Source organism: Vicia villosa, unplaced genomic scaffold, assembly GCF_029867415.1.
Source record: "Vicia villosa cultivar HV-30 ecotype Madison, WI unplaced genomic scaffold, Vvil1.0 ctg.000591F_1_1_3, whole genome shotgun sequence".
Taxonomy (NCBI): Eukaryota; Viridiplantae; Streptophyta; class Magnoliopsida; order Fabales; family Fabaceae; genus Vicia; species Vicia villosa.
The window spans coordinates 348581-368062 of record NW_026705271.1 but is presented as its reverse complement, the minus strand read 5'-3'; the positions used below and the strand labels follow the sequence as shown (position 1 = coordinate 368062).

The 19482-nt window shown below is 34.0% G+C and overlaps 2 protein-coding genes across 4 annotated transcripts; one reads left to right on the top strand and one right to left on the bottom strand.

The window, feature by feature from the left end:
- The first annotated feature begins 1501 nt into the window (after positions 1 to 1501).
- Positions 1502 to 2866, top strand: LOC131629691 (uncharacterized). The gene is made up of 3 exons (XM_058900473.1): positions 1502 to 1964; positions 2037 to 2236; positions 2330 to 2866. The coding sequence occupies exons 1-3, from the start codon at positions 1502 to 1504 to the stop codon at positions 2864 to 2866; spliced, it is 1200 nt and encodes a 399-aa protein (XP_058756456.1).
- A 3136-nt stretch (positions 2867 to 6002) lies between these two features.
- LOC131629686 (ubiquitin-conjugating enzyme E2 2) lies at positions 6003 to 11343 on the bottom strand. Of its 3 annotated transcripts, none has more exons than XM_058900468.1 (6): positions 11185 to 11343; positions 10399 to 10569; positions 10244 to 10269; positions 9102 to 9191; positions 6567 to 6655; positions 6003 to 6298 (listed from the first exon to the last, which is right to left on the bottom strand). In XM_058900468.1, the coding sequence occupies exons 2-6, from the start codon at positions 10521 to 10523 to the stop codon at positions 6170 to 6172; spliced, it is 459 nt and encodes a 152-aa protein (XP_058756451.1). In that variant the 5' UTR covers positions 10524 to 10569; positions 11185 to 11343; the 3' UTR covers positions 6003 to 6169. The 3 variants fall into 3 exon arrangements, with proteins under 3 accessions (XP_058756451.1, XP_058756449.1, XP_058756452.1); XM_058900466.1 differs by having other exon boundaries at positions 10399 to 10532; XM_058900469.1 differs by having other exon boundaries at positions 10399 to 10538; positions 11185 to 11342.
- Positions 11344 to 19482: the final 8139 nt, after the last annotated feature.

Below are 19482 nucleotides of genomic sequence, written 5' to 3'. Positions count from 1 at the left end.
CGTTGTTTGAATGGTTCCGGGAGAATCCTGGTGTTGAGAATCATGTTGAAGAGCATCCTGCTGAAGAGATTCCTGCTGAAGAGGAACCTGTTGCTGATTTACCATTATTGTTCTGCTCAGTAGGAGTTGGAACTGGATCGACCATTTTGTGTTTTTCTCCTGAATCTTTTCTCTAACACGGTTAAGTGTTTGCACCTAGAACCGGCGCTCTGATGCCAATTGAAGGAGTTAAAAACACTTAGAAAGGGGGGATTGAATAAGGGTTGTTTCTAAAAATGGTAGATAAAAAATAATCACACAGTTATTTTTATCCTGGTTTGTTGTTAACCAAACTACTCCAGTCCACCCCTGACATAATGATTTACCTTAACTGAGGATTTAATCCACTAATCAATCTTGATTACAATGGTTTTCCACTTAGACAACTTCTAAGTCTTCTAGAGTATACAGATCACAACTTGATCACTCTAGGAAATTCCTTTTACAAAGATGTAAATAAATATTACAAGAGTTTAATGTTCTTCTTAATAAGCTATAATCACCAAGTGATTTTTCTCTCAAGTTTAAGTTCTATAACACTCACTAAGATATTACAAAGTTGTGAGGTTGAAGATGAAGTTCTTTGTTTTTATGTGATAACGTTTTGGCAGCGTAATGGTACTTAGAATGAGCATTGTTAGTTGCTTCAGCATCAGAACTTCTTTATATAGGCAGTGAGAAAAAGTGACCGTTGAGTAGCATTTAATGTTTTGCGTGAATAATACACTGCTGCATTTAATGTTTCACTCTTTTGTCAACTACCTCGAGTCATGCTTCAACTGCTTTTGCTGACTTTGCCTTTTGTAGCTTCTAACGTTCCTTTTTTCAGTCAGACAGATTTGACGTTGTAGCCTTTTCATCTTGTACTTACTTCTGGACTCAGACTATTAGAATAACGTTTGAATATCAGAGTCTTCAGCTTTGTTGCATATGCAACTTTAGTCATTAGACTTTGGAAGTGCTTTGGAGCGTGATACCATCAGATCTTCAAAGCCTTGCTTCTGACTGCCATCTTCTGATGCTTTCCAGATCATGTTCTGATTTCCTCAAGACCATCTTCTGATGTCTTCCAAACCATGTTCTGATGAAGTCATCCAGATCTTCTGGGTCAGAGCTTCTGAATGCTGATTTTGTGCATAATCTTTTAGACTTTTCCGGAATTGGAAAACGTGAATAATTAGAGTACCGCATTGTCTTATACAAAATTCATATATAATGTTATCATCAAAACTAGAAATATTGATCAGAACTTAACATGTTCTAACAGTCTAGTCTCTAGGGTGTTGAATGAAGATGTTCCCGTGGCTGGGATTTCTCGACTCTTTTCCCAAATTGTTTCTCCCACCAATAATGATGAAGTAGAACAGAAAACTGACGCCTCTAAAAGTGATGATTCTGATAACAATCTGCACAAATTTGCTGACTCTATGCTAAAACTACTGGAGCTAGAGGAGAAGGAAACATGGAGGCATCATCTTCTAGGGGATCCCATCCACCCAATCAGGATGAACTGTGTAATGAGAAGTTCAATCTTATCATTAATGTTGTTGACATATCCTCTGATGATGAACTCATCAAGAGTGTGAATTCTAGGATTGCAAAAAGGCTGCGGACTAGAAAAGGTAAAGTTGTGGCTGATACAAATTCTCCCAAACCTAACAGGACGCGGGTTGTTGTTGGGCCGTTAAAGTATTGGAGCAAAGTGAATGTTTCTTCCAAGAAGAGAAAGATTAGGACAGAGACTGAGTTTGAAGATGATGTTGGTGATGTTCAGGACATCACGCGTGTAAAGAAAACTGTGACCAAGCAGTCATCTGTGAAAGTTCCAAACACTCCTATGGATAACATCTCTTTTCATTCTTTTGACAATGTAGGAACATGGAGATTTGTGTATCAAAGAAGGATTTCCCTGGAGAGAGAACTAGGTCAGGATGCTCTCAAAATCAAGGAGATCATGGAGACCTAATTTTTGAAGTTTAGGCTCATTAAAACTGTAGTTGGCTTTGCTAAATGCTATGAGGTTATGGTTAAGGAGTTTGTTGTGAACATCTCCGTGGACTCTGCTGACCCTGGAAGCCAGAATTTCAGGAAAATCTATGTAAGGGGTAAATGTGTTCACTTCTCCCCTGCGGTGATCAACAGGTATTTGGGAAGAAGTGAGGACGAGGGATGTGACCTGGAGGTGACTGATAATCAAGTCTGCAGGGAGATCACTGCAAATCAAGTCACTACTTGGCCTATGAGAGGCAAATTTTCTGCTGGTTAACTCAATGTGAAATATGTCATACAGCACAAGATTGGAGCTGCCAATTGGGTTTCCACCAATCATACTTCAATAGTGGCAGTTGGGTTGGGGAAGTTTCTCTATATTGTGGGTACCAAAACTAGCTTTGACTATGGTACTTATACTTTTTATCAAACTGTGAGACATGCTGCAACCAATGTCACCAAAATGCCTATTGTATTTCCTTCCTTAATATGTGGTGTTGTCCTCAACCAGCACCCTGGAATCTTGTTAAGCACTAATGTGGTTTGTAAGAGAGAATCTGCCTTGTCTCTCCATGAAAAATTATTTACAGGTAAACATGTTGCAGATATTGTCCTGGCATCTGCTGAGAAGAAACCGTCTACCAAAGCTGATGTTGATTTAGCTCTGAAGGAGACCTGCGAGGACTTGGATGAGATCATTGCTACCAGTACCAAATGGAAGCTTGACATTGAACAATTAATTAAGAGTCTTGAGCAGTCTAATGGCAATAGGATTGGTGACAGCACTGAAGAAGAACCTGCTGAGGCACATCGGTCTGTTGAAGGCACTACTCCATAGGACTCTGATGACCATGCTGAGGACCACACATCAGGTGAAACTACTGATGAGTATGAAGATGATGTTTCTGGTTCAGATTCTGGTCCTGATGAGGAAGATTGAGGTGTTTGGCTCTATTTTATGGTTGCTTCAGAACTTTCTTTTTGGCACCTCATTGTGTATGCTCTGTACTAATACTTGTTATGGCTCTAGCTATTGGTTGATCTTTATATATCTCTACTCTTATATTAATGTTATATATTTGGCATATTATGACTAAAAAGGGGGGGGAGAGTAGAAAGCTTAATAATAAATTTATTTTAACAAGTGTTGTGAGGTTGGGGGGAGTATTGGCGTTGTGCTAATAATATATGATGTTTGTGTTGTGTGCTGTTGCTCAGATGTGTGTTAGTCTTCTAATATTGTTTTAGCCAAAATTTGCCAAAGGGGTAGTTTATTGGTTATGTGTTGGCAGCAATTTTGGTAAAACATAATGTTAGGATGTTCTGCAAGATGTCAAAGCAGATGTCTTAACATCGTTTACTAAACTGAACTGAGTGTCAGTATCTATTTTAGGGTTTTGTTTTTCAGGTGTTTGTTTGTGTGTTTGCTTGCATAATCTCAGGATGAATTTACTCGAGCTACTCCAACAATATTGGAGTAATTATGACCTGATTTCATGGAGGTTTGTATGAGAAGATTAAACCCTATTTAATAGCCTAAGCCCAGTCTTGCTCCCTGCTAATTCTGCTGTATAAAGACATGCTAATCCTAATTGTGGTGTGGCTTTTTCTTTTTTAGGACTCTGTGTTTTGTACTTAACTAGTATTAGGTTTTCGAGTCCTTTATTGTGTTACTTGTAATCCACTCTTGTGTTTGGTTGATACTAGAGGTGGAGTGCTTTTATTGAGTTGTAATTTGTAGATCATCCATGAGCTTTTAAGCGAGAGCTGATCATGTGTCTTTGAAGAGTGTCTTCTGCATTTGATTAAGTCGAGTGTTTGTCACAGGTTGTTGTGATTGAAGGGATTTGAGGAGGGCCTCATACCTAGGTGAGTCTTAGGTAGAAATCATAGGAAGGGTAGTGATTAAGTGAGAAGTTGTAAATCGGAGGTTGTTTAGCTTTAAATTGATACTAACGTATAGTGATTTCATCACTGTCTTGGTAGCCCCCAGAGTAGGAAGGTTGTTCTGAACTGGGTAAACACATCCTTGTGTCTTTTATTTATCTGTACTATTCTTAATGCTTATATCCTGTTCCACAGTATTTTAGTTCATAGATATTTTTGTCGTGACATCTCCTTCGACATCAGATATATGATACCAGAATTTCAATTATGCTTTTGTATTGTTTTTGAAATTACGTGGATTTCATCTGGACTTTTTCAACTAAAGCATTATGGGAAGGGTCCCCTTCCACTCAATTAGTGAAGAAGTTTTCTGTTAAATGGTGGTTAAAGTTTAACCCATAATTGCTTTCTCCATAAAAATTAGATACTTGGTTCAAGTCTCATCCTTGTCTTTGTAAAGAAAATGCCATCTCTCTAGAAGTTACATCTTTCTTGTTAGATCGATCAAAATTACTTGCCTCTTTATCTGGTGCTTCGATCCATAAGGAATTTTTAAGCAAGATTAAGAAAGCTATGACTATTTTATCTGAAAGTGATAGTGCTTCTAGCACTTCTGAAAATGTTAATGAAGATGACAGTTATGGAATTATTGACTTTTGATGATCCGGATTCCATAAAGCATTCAATTATTTCGAAGATAAGATTATGGAAATTACTCTTGTCAGCATTATTTGAAGATAAAATCAATTATATTGAAGATAAAAGCTAAAGGACAACTTCGGTCCCCCTAATTAGCCTCAATTATTTTCCATTCAAACTCACTTTTTGAATTATGGACTCTACTTTATTAAAGTATTTTTGTTTTATTTGAATTATTCAGGTCATGTGGGTCATTATCTGTTGTAAAAGATTATGTTTAAGTTTATAATAGTTTCAAGTCCATGTGGATCCTTACCTATAAAAGGATCATTTATGTGTTGTAATAGACATTCAAGTTTTCAGTCTCAGAATTTGGAATTTTTTATTTGTCATCCTTTATAAGTATTTTGCATAAATAAAATCATGTCTTTCAATATTTTCAACACTTCTTCCACATCTCTAATTAATTTTATATTTATCATTATCTATTATATTATCTTCATATTTTACGCTATTTTCACCTTTATGTTCACCTTTATTCTATTTTCCGTTAATATTATTATAATCGTTAAGAGAACTTTTACAAGAAAAACATGAGTAAAGAATCAATTAACCTCAGAGATGATTATGGTCCTCCCATTAAAGATCAAAAAGATAAGGAAATAATTTTTTTATTTCCAAACTTACCTCTCCTATTCCTCCTACTTCTCTGACTACTATTAAACCTACTTGATTAACCCCATTAACTTTTATCTCTACTATTAAACCTACTTGATTAACCCCATTAACTTTTATCTCTCAAATTACCAGCTCATTAACCCTTCAGAAAATTTTTCCCATCTAAATTAGCCTGTTATACTCCTCCTTCCTTACCAAAATCAACTTTCGTTTCTAAAGATTTTGTCTATACCCATATTGTCCTAGATTTTGTCTATACCCATATTGTCCTGATTGTATGAATTGTACAAGTATTTATATTTAATGCGAAACAACCTAATGCAAAACAACCGCAAATATATTAATGATAAAAATGACATATTTCTCTGCCTAAAATGTTTTTGATACTGTAACATTAAAACAGAATATATATTACCGATTTACAACCACAAATATAATTCCGATTTTCAGTCAATGTTAACAAATCAAAAAAAATGCACATCGGAAATATACTTCCAATTTTAGAGAGGCGTTTTAGAAATTACGTAAGATATTTCTTTTCACCATGGGGTGGAATAAGAAATTTCCAAATTATATGTTTTTCACTAACAAGACCTAAAAAGATTTCAGTACCAAAAGTTAAAAATTAGTTGTGATATAATCAGAAAGACGAAATTGAAGAGATAAAAATCATTGTTTAGAGGCTAACAAACAATAACTGTTTATTAACTATGTTTTTTTTTTAATTATGATGAAAACAAACAATGAAGTTGTTAACAAAAACAAGAATATGCACAACAGGGAAGAATGCTTAATTGATAATCAAGTTTGAGCAAACACATAATAGTCAAGCATGGGCAAGTAAAATAAAACATAGTTGTTTATAGAAGTTGGTAGTTATTCAATCATATCCATTTTTATCACAGCCATTGTCTAGTCAATGCCAAACATGATATGGTTAATCAGCAGTCCAACTCTGCTCGACAATCTCACGTATTCTACGGTTGTATTCACGCTTGTTTTCGCTGAACATTCTAGCAGCTTCAGAATTTGCTGGAGAATTTGGGTTTGGATCACACAACAATGACTACAAAAAAATTATAAAATTCACTTAATTTCCATATAAATGAGCTATAACAATTAACAAGACATATTTTGTGTGCTTTCCTTTGTTACTAAGGATCATCAACAAAATGAGCAAACATATCATATCACAAGTTTTTAGTAGAAATGTCTGCATTACCAGAAATTCTAAGGAAGAAAAAAGTATTGGAAGCATAAATATCCGAAACAAATGATTTTGCAGCAATTATTGTTTTGATACAACTCTGAAATATTAAGTGAATCACAATTACCTGAATTGAGGTAAGTATAGCAGCCACGTCATAAATTGGACTCCACTGATTTTGTAAAATATCCAAGCATATACTTCCATCTGCATAAACTAAAATTTCCAACCAAAAGGATCTTAGACTATATTTAATGTCATTATTGTTCTAATAAATCAAATTTTATATCAAAACACAATTGATTTGCACTGCATCAATTCAAATTTAGATATAATATGCTATCAAAGCAAAGTAAAGCACGAGGTTACTCTTTCAATTTATGCTTTCTCAATTTAAGCAAATTAAAATATTCACCACTTGATCACATTCTTGGAGTCTTGCTAATATTCACAAATTTGGTAAGATTTAACTATGTATAATTCAGCTCTCAGATTATTTTTATATAAGATTCCGTGTCACGTTCAATGGCACAAGTGTGCCAATTCTAACACAAGTGTAAAGATATCCTAACCTTTTAATAGTATTCATATTTATACAATAATATACAAAAACTTTCTACTTTAATGATATCAATCCACAAAAGGAGAAGGGTCATATACAAACCAGGTTGTCAAATACAAGAGTCTATATCTTGTAGAATCATCTTAATACAAAAATAATTAAAACATTGACCATAGCATCCAACACAATCTACTGTGAACATTGTAAATACTCAACATTATAACTTAGAATAAAACAAACAATAATAGCCAACAAACCATACTGGACCGGTCCAGACCAAACCGGAACACATAAAGATACTATCACAATTCAAAATAGATAGACAATTCACAAACCTTCTGATAATCTAATTTAATAGAGAAAAAATAACAAGTTTAAAACCAATGGACAAATTGACAAATCACAAGACTTGGAATTTTTAACAACTGAACGATGGTGGGGTTAGGTTCTCCTCATTAGAGCTATGTTCCACTCAGCATAGCTAGGCTTCAGTTCATCCGAATTTGGTTCGTTGCAATCTTGCAACGGTGGGCTCATTGATTTCTAGGTTATGACTTCTTTTAAGCTGGGAGCTATGGGGTTAATAGAATACTTGATTTGAGGATTCATGCTGAATCAGAAGGTGATCCCTTAGCGGGCCTCAAGTAAGGTCGGCCCACCATCTGAGAATTTTTTTATTGTAACAAAAAGGAAGAGAAGAGAGAAAATTAAGAGGTGGTGATATGGCCAGTTAGTTGGAATATGCAATGTAGTTATACCAGGGTGAATGACAAGGGTGATATCACCATGCATCTTTTCTGTTGGAACCAAAAGATATTGGAAAAAGAGAGAATAGGAGCAATAGCTCTGGTATCCATTGTAAGGGAGCTTAGGCCTTTTACTATTTTTAAAGTCGCTGGACAAATTCTCAAATCACAAGAAATGTTCACAGCTTAACACACAAAAAAGAACATAAGTTCAAAATCAATGGACAAATTAACAAATCACATGACTCAAAATCATTAAACACTGAAGGATGATGGGATCAGGCTCTCCTTGCTGGAGCTAATTTCAGCTCAATATTATAGAATCGTTCGGTCATCCTCAAACTCGTGTCTACCCGAGTTTACACAGAAACCATTATGTAAACGAGTTAACCTGATTTTGATACTTAGAGTTGTAAACTTGCACAATTCAGAGTTAACTCAAGTGTTTGATAACCATACTAAAAAAAGTATGCATTTAAATCTCTTAAATATTCAAAATTATCTTTGAAACAAATATAATCAATTTAAATAGCATTCCATGATGACATGTCCAAGATACAAACTATTCAGGGGGGAGGAAAGCAGTGTTGTCAGCAGCAAAAATGCAGAACGCCGAAAAATTACGTGATTTGAAATAATAGAAAACATTGCGGGAAAATAGCGGAAGCCACATAGCAGTTGAAATAAGTAAATTATATGATAAAAAAAGGGGGCACGCTGCATACGAATTTCAAAAGGAAACGGAGGCAGAGTATAGCTTATACTTAGAAAAGTCTACATATTATGGTGAATTTATGAGTAATACTCACTGACTTTTCAGTTTTATACTATATATATAGGTTACGTTTGGCACACATGCAATTTCTTCAGCTTTATCATTTTAAAAAAACCTAAAATCCTCCTTTTTCTGCTACTGCCGCTACATCAGCTATCAGAAACTGGAACAGCGGCTGCTATTGCCCTAATAGGGAAACTAGGATAGCATCACAGTTTTGGTAGCGGATTAATCAAGTTCTGATATGCTATAGCTCCGTTACTTGATAACACTGGGAAAAGTACAAACTGTCTCCACTATCTAGAATTAAAGTTCCAAATCTGACTTAAGAACAAATGTTTTATTTTCCCAATAAACTATATTCAAGAAAGTTTGCAATGAGAAAAAAAACAATGAAAGAAGTTCTTCAAAAACTGTTTCAAAAGTGACTTGCACTTCTAGATTGAAATACTTCTCATTTCTAATTCTATTTGAACTTGTTAGTTTTAACGCAAGTATAATGCTCAGGCATTCAATACACAGTTGAAATGATTTCTATTCTAACTACAGAAAGAAAATGCAAGGAAGTTTTGTACTTACTGTTTGGATGAAACATCCGAGAAACAAAGCGCACAGTAGGTGGTTTGTTAGGATAATCCTCTGTGAACTGAAGCGTCAACTTGAACGTACCTGAACGACACAAACATCCCTTGTATTAAAATCATAAATTTTGAAGACTGTGTACTATTTAAACACCATGATATGGGTCAGATCTAGGTATTTATCTTTTTTTTCCCTTCAGTCTACAAGTTTAGAAATGACCCAAAAACTGAACATCTAAAATACATTAAACACCAACCAGCGAGTGAGACACACACATACACACACCTACAAGTTGAAGTCATGTCTTTATGAATCAAATAATAGAACACCACCAAAGTACACATTTATATGTTCCGATGGACACTTTCAATATTGTTAAATAGCAGTTATAGTGTTGTTAAATAGTAACAGCTATAGCGGTGCTATATCTAGTGGAATTTCGACAAATCGTTGTTGTTCCACGTTCTATTTAGGACAAAATAGCAAATCACTATTTTCTGCAATTGACAATTCAAACAAAAAAATGTCATTGCAACCAATTACTTTTTGCCGATAATCTGTTCATTGCAACCATCACTGCTGTTCATAACAATGTTTAATAGATGGATGCTATTTCCAAGTAGTTAACACATACTAGAAATTCAAAAGTAATTATTGCTGCCAATGATTTTTGTATGAAAATCTGTTCATTCTTAACGAAACAATAAATGATGTTTCCAGGTAAATAACAACATACTAGAAACTCGCAAATAATTTGTGATGGATGAACGAATAAGTTCATTTAGGCTTTTTATGAAAATCTTTTCATCCATAACGAACCGACAAGTGATGTTTCCTAGTTAACAACATACTAGAAAGTCACAAATAATTGTCAATAACAAAAGCTATTTCCAAATAGTTAGTAGATTAGATATGTATCTAAGCCCTAGAGAAAGCATCCCTTAAAAGCTAGCAATCAAGGGGGAAGAACCAAGCCACTTAATACTCCACCGAGCATCTCATATTACTCGATGAGAGACTTGAGGACCCTACAATCCCAAGTCTCTATCATTTAGCCCATATCACTAGAAAGTCACAAATCACAATTATAATATTAGAAAACATTTCAGTTTAGGAAGGCAGAGAGGATATAACTATACCTCCATCCCAAGGGGTGTCATCTGGCCTGGAAAAGCATAAAGAAAAACATGATTAGATAGCTATTACATAATTAATTATCCAGAAAAACAAATTCAATTGAGGCGATATCGGCCGTAGTAAGGAAAAATTTAAGGAATTGTAAACTTTCACATACCCAAAGATCACAGCATTCCAAAGCATGATATTGTTGTCTTGGGGTGCCCCACTGATGCCAGCAGGAGGATCTTGTTGCAACCTCTTAAAATCTCTCATCAGTCTCTTCCTAGCAGGAGTCGACATCTTCACCACCTATATCTCAATCAAGCACAAGCCAAAGAGTAGAAATCTGTCAATAACATACCCATATGCTTAGAAAAAACAAGTGACTGAGCGAATGAAGAAGATTGAATAAAAACAATTCAGAAACATAGCAATTTAGCAAATAACAAAAAATACATCAAAGAGTCAAAGAATCCAAACACACAAATCATATAGCAAAGTATATTTTCTCAAAGCTTAACAATCATCAAACCAGCAATAATTCATGAGCAAACTCCACAAAAAAATATTACCAATTCCAAGAGTTGTATTAAACTCACAAGTCACAAATAGTTAAAATTATGATTCATTTCGAAGTTCACAAACTAAAACAACAAAGTAGGGTTAAGCTATTTCATATTTTCAACCTTACGCAAAAACCTAAAACCAAGAAGAAAAATCAAAATCAAAAGATTCCAATAATCAACAAAACCTTATCACAACAATCACAAGCTCCAATCAAGCAAATAACCCTAGATCGAACAATTATCAACTAGTAAGAAAAAAATCAACAAAAAAATTAGGGTTTATGAAATCAAACTCCAACGAAACACGTAGCATGAATCGATTTCATGAAAATCGATTAACAGAAAATGAAAATCAGATTATCAAAAAAAATTGAGAGAGGGAAAGAGATTCTGACTTGCGAGTGGAGAAGGTTGTGAGAGACGATGAAGACTCAGAATAGAGAGAAGAAGATTGAAGCTTAGAAAGAAAATGAATAATTGTGGTGTGAAGAAGTTATATAAGAAAGTGAATGATTGTGAAAACGCGGAATTTAACTTTTTCTTTATAAAAAAAAGTGCTTCTTCCATGGTGATAAGCTCACGAGAGAGATATAAGAATGAGAGAGATTCTCTTTGCTCCAACCAATTATTTTTTACTCATTTTCAATCTCCTTTTGAGATTTTTCCCATTAACTATTCAATTATTAATTGATAATTAAGTAAAAGTTAGACTCAATACTTTCATATTAAATGTTTTACATTTAATTGAGTGATTAATTGAAGTGGTTAATATGAATTTGTCTGGAGAGCTTGAGTTCAAATTATATTTAAATTAATTCATAATTATATTTTACTTGTAATTGAACTTTAGAATAAAATTCATTTTTCTCATAAAATTAGAAAAATATAATTATAATTAAAATATTAGATTGTTCACTTTTTTAATTAATTTAATTTAAACGATTATATTTTAATTTATTTAATTGCTCAACAAATTATTATTAAGTACTCCCTCTATTATCTTTTATAAGCAAATTTTAATTTTAGATTCATTCAATAAATGATGTATCTAGTTTATATGTAGTCTAAATACATCATTTATTGAATGAACTTAAAAAATAAAATTTCTTTTTAAATTTTAGTTAATTTTAAATTTATGTAAAATTTCACATAATGAAGAAGCATATTGCGAACAAGATCACAGGTGAAGGGTGTGGACATCAAGAAGGTTAGTGTATAAGTTTTTGTATTATGTGCATTAGGGTGATAGTGGATGTCTGAAAACTAATAGTGAAATCAAAATGCTTCAAGAAGAAAGGAGTGGAGCCTAAAGAAATTAATCTTAAATATGAAACAATGTGGATAGTATGCTACTCTTCTGGTTTGTTATGGTATATAAAGGACTCGTGTAACAAAAAAAACAGTCGATGAAGACAATGGATTAAGATAGTGGGGTCTGAATTACGCGTTGAGATTCAGAAAAATTATCAAACTGGAGACAACATGTGGTTGAGGATGGGGAGACGGTCATCATGAAAGACACTCTAGAGAAAAGATTTATCATTAATGGTACAATGATAAGCTAGAATCACGACGTTCAATCTCAATTAATTATTGGTGAAAATAAGAATATGATAAAAAGGCAAAACTTAATGATTGCAATCATTAAAAAATATTGTTCATTATTAAGTCAATCAATTAGGAAAAATTGGTTAGCAATAATATTATAAAGGATCACTTGTTTTGTGTGACAGCGGGAAATAATGGCAAAAAAGATGAAGAGTTAGTTATTGAGCCAAAGAAAAATAATGTAAATTGAAAAATTGAAAAATAATGGCAATAAAGATAATGTAATGATGGAGAAATTGAAAAATAATGTAACCATAACCATGCAAATTAACGAGGGAAAATAATGTAGTCATAACCATCCAAAATGATGTTGAGGAAGATGTTCAGCACATGTTGTGTCACATATTTGCATGCAGATTGGGTTCTGATTGTACCTGATCAGAAGAATCTTTGTGGGCTGCAATAATTTGGACTTTTGTGAACTGGGGGGTGTACCTGCAAGGTACTCCGATGCCAAAGTGAGAAGAGAGAGCAATCAGAGTGCAAGTACAAGGTAAAAGTGAGAATGATTGAAGTTACCTGACCCTCTAGTGAAAGAGGGTATTTATAGCCCCCAGTGCTGGGTCAAGATCTCGCCATTGGACTGGATACCCAAGCCCAATTCGGAGACTGCCAGAATTCTATGTGTGTAGTGGAGACCAACATGTGGTCTCCATCCTGGGTCAACCACTCCGAAGTTTCAGGGAAGACACGGTATTCTCGGAGGTGCGTGGACTCCGTCTTATTCAAAGGATTATGTGGGTGATGGAACCCTACGAGGAAGAGGCTCCTCGGCGAAAAGGGTACGCGGTGGTGCTCGCAAGGAACATATGCTCGAGGTGAGGCAGGCAGCCTTGCTCGGGCGCGGGGCTGTCCGACAGAAGGTTGATAGTTTCTTTAAGTGAGACAGTGTCACTTATGCCCGTCAGACGGGCAAGGATAAAGTCCTCCAGAAACGGGGAGGAAGGTCGAACCTTCCCTTGGGCTAAGAGAGAATTGGGCCTGTAACACCCCATATTTTCTAATTTTAATTTAATCGGAATTTAAATTATTATTTAGAATTATTCGGTATTTTGTGAAATTATTTGGAAAGAATTATGAGATAGGCTATTGGGCCAAGTGTGCTGTTAGTAAAGAGGGGTGCTATGTTAGTAGGCCTTTTACTAAATTAAAATCTATTTTAATAAAAATAAGAAATTGAGGGAAAAAGGAAAATAGATGTGAAAGAGAAGCGGAAGAGTAGAAGAGCTGATACGTGAAAGAGGAACAGAAGAGGAAGAGGGTTAATCAAGATCTTTTGCTAAGGCAAGAGGGGACTCTTCCGGTTAACATCTTTTATCGTATTATAGATAATAGGACTGATTTAGATGCATTGTTTGTGTCAATTGGATATATGATAGATTGGGGTTTTGGGATGATTTTGAGGGGAATTGTATGATTTGATGAATTGCATGATTATATGTGTTATGATGATTAAATGATCCTCTTTGTGTGTTATATTTGTGTTATAACATGTATGTGGCTGATATTTTGGTATTTGAGGTTCATGACATAATCTGATTGGGTTTTGGGGATTTTGGGATAAATCCCGTAATGTTGTCAATCGCTGTGAGATCTCTGATTTTTGCCAGTTGGCGCCGCGAACGTGGTTGGCGCCGCGATGGCGACGAAAATATTGTCAATTTGCCCCGCGAACATTGTTTGCGCCGCGAAGGCGTCGATTTTGGTGACGCGTCGCGATAGACGGATGGCGCCGCCTGCTGATGATAATATTTGAAAAATGTAAAGATGCGTATCTTTTGAACCGTTGGCCTGTTTTAAGTGTTGTTTCGAGAAGGATGAAACTTATGAAGTATTTTTTATGTTGGGATGATGAAATGAGCAGTAGCTTGAAATTATTTTTAAATCACGATTTTGCTTGTTTTGATGAATGCTGTGTTGTGGACATATATGATGAGATGTAACGATACAAGCTATGTTTAAAACATGATTCATGTGATGATTTGCTTGTTGGTATGATGAAGCTTATGAGATAGTTTTTATAATGATTTGAGTATGATGTGAATATCTTGTCTATTGGATGGATGATGTATTGTTGACATATATGATGAAATGTGACAATATAAGATGTGTTTTGAAAAACATTATTATGTGATGATTGTTGAGAATTGTATAATGATGATTGATTGTATTTGAATGATGCTAATGTATATAAACATACTTTGATGATGATGATGATGGTGATGGTTGAGTATTGGATGATGTTACTCATAGAATTAACGATGGTATAAGTATGTTTCATATATGTTTGCATTCATTCATAATCATGTGTTGAGGGTTGAATCCAGGTGACGTTGTGGATTCAGTGAAAGACATAATTCCCATTGTGTGGAATTTGTTCTGGCAGGGCCGTATCTTGATGATGTTGGATCGGTCGATGGGTTATTCTCATTGATGATGTTGGTACCACATGCATAATGTCAGTTGCATTCATATGCATGATTCTTATAACATGATTGGATGTTTTCCAGTGTTATGAATATTGAAGATGTGTTGGTTGTTGTGATGATTGAAACTTGTCTGAATATCTGTATATGATACAATTAGGTGAATAATGTAACTATGATGTGTTATTATTTATGACTCAATAACATTTGTTAATTGTGAATGAGACTCACCCTTACTGTTGACATTTTCAGATTGGCGAGTAGCGGCTTTTGGCTTAGGTGAGGATAGCTCATAGGCTAGTTTGTTTAAGTCTAGCGTCGGTGTCATGCTCTGATATTGTAACACTGGGGAACGCTAGTTTAGAGTCTATGATGATACTCTATTCTGTTGTTATTGTATTAATTTTGTGGGATATTGCATAGATGATGTTATGCTTATTCGTATGATGAATATTCCGCTGTGTAGAAACATGATTTTATTAAATTGATGATTGTTCATTAGTGAAGCATGGCAAGTGAGTTATAATAAATTGTTTTCTTGAATTGTGGCACCCTTATTTTCATGTTTACTCTGAATTTTTATTTAAATGCCGCGGGGTTTAGAAGGGTGTTACAATAGTGGTATCAGAGCAGGTCGGTCCGTCCGACCAATTGTCTTGTCAGTTGAGTTGTGCGACAGTTGAATACTGTAGGCGTATTATCCCTTGGTATGCGACATGTGAGTGAATCTCTGTCGATACTTGGTTGTTTTGTTGCAGGAATTGGTTTGAGCGAAGTAGGGGAGAAGCCTTACTTCTCGGAAGAGGTTCAGTTGCAAGTTTGCAAAGAGGATTGCTGTCGTGATGTTTCAGAAATCGAACTTCGGCGAAGGAATGTGTCGCTCAAGTTATAAGAAGTTTGTGAGCAAAGAAATATGATAAAGGGCTGTTTGGAATGTGATTGATTTGAAGAGGATGAGATGAGTTTTGGAGCGAAATTTTCGTAAGCAAAACGCAGGAAAATTGCTAAATCGTTATGAAACTTCGAAAATTCATAACTGGAGTTCTGGACATCCGATTTGAGTTTCATTTGAAGCTTCGGAAAGATAACAAGATGAACTTTCTTATAAAAATAGTTGCAGCAGCTGTAACATATTTAATTTTGACAGGATGATGTTGGAAAGAGTTGAAGTTCCGGTTACACTTGTTCTTAGAACTAGACTTGTTTGTTGGTACTGCACGGGATGTCAGCGTCGGAGTTGAACAGATTGAAGGAATAATTAAAGGTTTATTGAGGAGAAATTTTAATAATTAAGTGTACTATTTGAGGGGTTTTGGAGATATCGTATAGAGTGTCGCTGCATGATGTCGATGTTGCATTTCGGATGACGTTGGAAAATTCATATCTTGAGTTCCGAGTGTCGGATTAATGTGCCGTTTGAACCTACGAAGAGGTGAAATTATGTTCTACCCTATGGGAGAATTATAAATACAGTAGAGTGATCCTATGAGGAGAGATTCTGAAGTCGGTTAAGGAAGCGTGAAACTTGTTGAATCGGAATGCCTACTACCGCGATTGTTTGAAACGAAGTTGAGTAGAAGATGTTGTTGATGAATAAGTTGATGAGATGTTCGGTAATAAAGATGATTTGAATGCCGATGGATTTTAGTGAGAAGTGAATTAGTAGTAAAGGTGAAATAAACTTTAGAACGGTTGAAGTCGTATTTATGATGCCAAAGCAACGACATGTATGAAAGAAGAATTGTAGGGAATTTCTGACAACTATTGATGTGAGGAAGACTTTGTTGAGATTCCGAGTGGAATGATACTTGGACGCGAAAGATGTCATAGGATTTAGAGTAAAACCACGAGTTATGAATGTTGTCGCGGTATTTTGCTAAGATGAGGATTTTGATTTGGAACGAGATGAATAGTAATGTACGAGTATATTAGTGATTATGAAGTTTGGAAGTACTTAACAAGTGTGTGATGCTAAGTGACTATGAAGCGGATTGTGTAAAATGTTTGGACGTTGGTGTCTCACCGACAAGATTCAATGAGAGGGAAGTGTGCGAGTTGTGAAGACTCAAGGTGAATTATTGGGCTATGACGATGTTAATGAGTTTGAGTGCAAACTCGGAAAGGACACTATTATGTAGTAACGACGGTTTATGCTTACATATGGTTGCCGGCTATCTATTGACAAATTGAGGACTTGATCACCCTTAATCTCTTGTTGATATTAGACGGAATCATATAGATGGGATGAGCTTGTTTGTTGCCTTAATGGTATAAGATGTGATGGATATTAAACCGTGAAAATAATCACACACTATATTGTGTGGACTTATGAAGAAGTGAATATGAAAGAGTGCAACATATTGGACGATGACTTAAGACAAATAATCAGAGTCGCACAACGAAAGTATGATATGGAGTAGTGTTATGAGTATTACTCATGGGCAGTGAGGAATTAATATGTCAGGAGCCTACATAGAGAATATGTATTGATCTATATGTTGGATTTAGAATCTAGTGGATGTAAGGATGTTGTCGAAGAATTAGAACTCTTTTGAATAATTGTCGAGATGACGAACATGTTATTGTGGTTGTATGTAGTTAACGAGTATGTATTTGGCAAAGTTAAGACGATGAGTTGATATTATATGATGCCATAATAATTTTGTGACGTTGTTAAGGTGTTATTATAGATTCCAGATATAATGAGGAATTATGCTCTATGAAAGACGAAGTTGATTTAATTCTTAGAGAGTAATGGGACTCAATTTGAGCTATTTTTTAAGTGATGGTATATTAAGGCTGATGAGTGTGATTATAATTACTTGTGTGTACTTATTCCGATGCTTAGAATGTTTTAATAGATTTAGTAACTCAGGAATTTGTTTTGAGTGCGTGAAAGTATTGCTAAGTGGTAAATTAGTACCATGTATGGTAAAAAGAGGATTTTAAACGAATGCGTAAAGAGAGTCAGAATTGGATAAAACTAAGAAATCTAATTGGTGATGATGATTGTAATGAGTAATCAGAATAGTGCAGCAAAAGCGGAGTGTAACATGTTGGATAATTGCTGGTGTGACTTGAGAGGAGTCAGATAGTTGAAATTCAATGGTATAGGAATATGATTATTGAGTTTCTTGAAGGAAGCAGTTGGTGAAAAGCGTAAGTATTATTTTATCACTCAAATGGAAAAGTGTGTCTAAGGTTGGTACGTTCGGTAGATGGAATGCATTCCTAAAGTTAAGAGTGGACAACGGTTCGGTTTGGTTCGGTTTCGGGCCTAAAACGCTGAACCGAACCAATCCACGGGTGAGATAGTAAGGCCCGAATTCCGACCGTTTCTCTATTGGGTATTTTTGGGTTCGGTTTAGAACGGTTCGGTTTGCAACGTCGGTTTTTTTCGGTTAACAAATTACTGGGTCAATTTAATTCTTAAGCCCAAAAACAAAGTGAATGAAATTTCTTTTTTTTTTCAGGTTAATTAACTCAATTATTGGGCCCGTTTGCAGTTCTAGCCCAACAAAAATCAGTGTTCCCATTTTAAAATTTATAATTAAATTATCTTCAATTATAATGTTCAAAAATTGAATTGTTATATTTAATTTTTCATTAAAATTAAAATTATTTAAAATGATGATAAAACTAAATGTTAACTAAATTATTTTAATTAAAACATTAAAAAAACCTAGTAAAAACACAAAAATATTATTACAATAAAATTATTACAACTTGACATTCAAATTTGAAATCAATCCTATCGTGGGATAAAATGGACTCTGTACATACTTCTTCCCACTGATTCTTGCAATACACATTCCTATCATAAAAAATTTAAACAAATTATAATATAACAAAAATGATAAATCAGTAATGAACAAAATTAAATGTTAAACAAAACTTTTGTATAAACAATTTAATAAGAATTTTGTTAATCATTTTGAAAAAAAACAATCATATTAATAATAAATTAATAATAAATTGATAGAGTAAATGACAAAATTAATAATAAAATTCAAAAGTTAAACAAACTCATCGTTACTAATAATTATAAAATATATTCTATTAATGATTTTGTCAAAATAAATACAATTCTATCAATGATAAATTAATATTGAATAAATGAATAATATTTGATTTCACTCAATAACAATAAAACTCATAAATTTCATAAATCATTAATTAACATATAAAAAAGAGAATGATTTATCAACAAAAATTAAAAAAAATTATAAGTCACTAAAATAAAACAAAAAACATAAGTAATTACCTGTCATGGAAAATGTTTCTCATGAATTCATCCCCTTGAGGATTTGATTCTTTCAAATAGGTTATGAGAAATCCATTATATTCAACTGCAGAAAAAATGGTAGAAAAATTACTATAAGGACTATAAGAATTAACAAGCATAAAAATTATTAATACATTCTATTAACGTGATAATATTAACATGATACATAAACACCTAAAAGAAAGAGAATAATTTATCAAATCACAGTTAACAGAAACCATAATCACAAGATAAAAATCTATTTTAATAATGAATAACAACAATGAAAATCTATTTTCATTAAAATTATGAGTCATTATAAATCTCTATTTAGACAGTTAAATCTCTGTTTATGCAGTTACAGATTATTTACCTCAACAACTGAGGCCCCAAAC

Coding starts and splice junctions, on each gene's coding strand:
- LOC131629691 (XM_058900473.1), top strand. CDS start 1,502: ATGGAGGCATCATCTTCTAGGGGATCCCATCCACCCAATCAGGATGAA. Junction 1,965..2,036: donor TTCCCTGGAGAGAGAACTAG/GTCAGGATGCTC, acceptor TTAAAACTGTAG/TTGGCTTTGCTAAATGCTAT. Junction 2,237..2,329: donor TGGAGGTGACTGATAATCAA/GTCTGCAGGGAG, acceptor TATGTCATACAG/CACAAGATTGGAGCTGCCAA.
- LOC131629686 (XM_058900468.1), bottom strand. CDS start 10,523: ATGTCGACTCCTGCTAGGAAGAGACTGATGAGAGATTTTAAGAGGTTG. Junction 10,270..10,398: donor TGGAATGCTGTGATCTTTGG/GTATGTGAAAGT, acceptor ATGCTTTTCCAG/GCCAGATGACACCCCTTGGG. Junction 9,192..10,243: donor TGACACCCCTTGGGATGGAG/GTATAGTTATAT, acceptor TGTGTCGTTCAG/GTACGTTCAAGTTGACGCTT.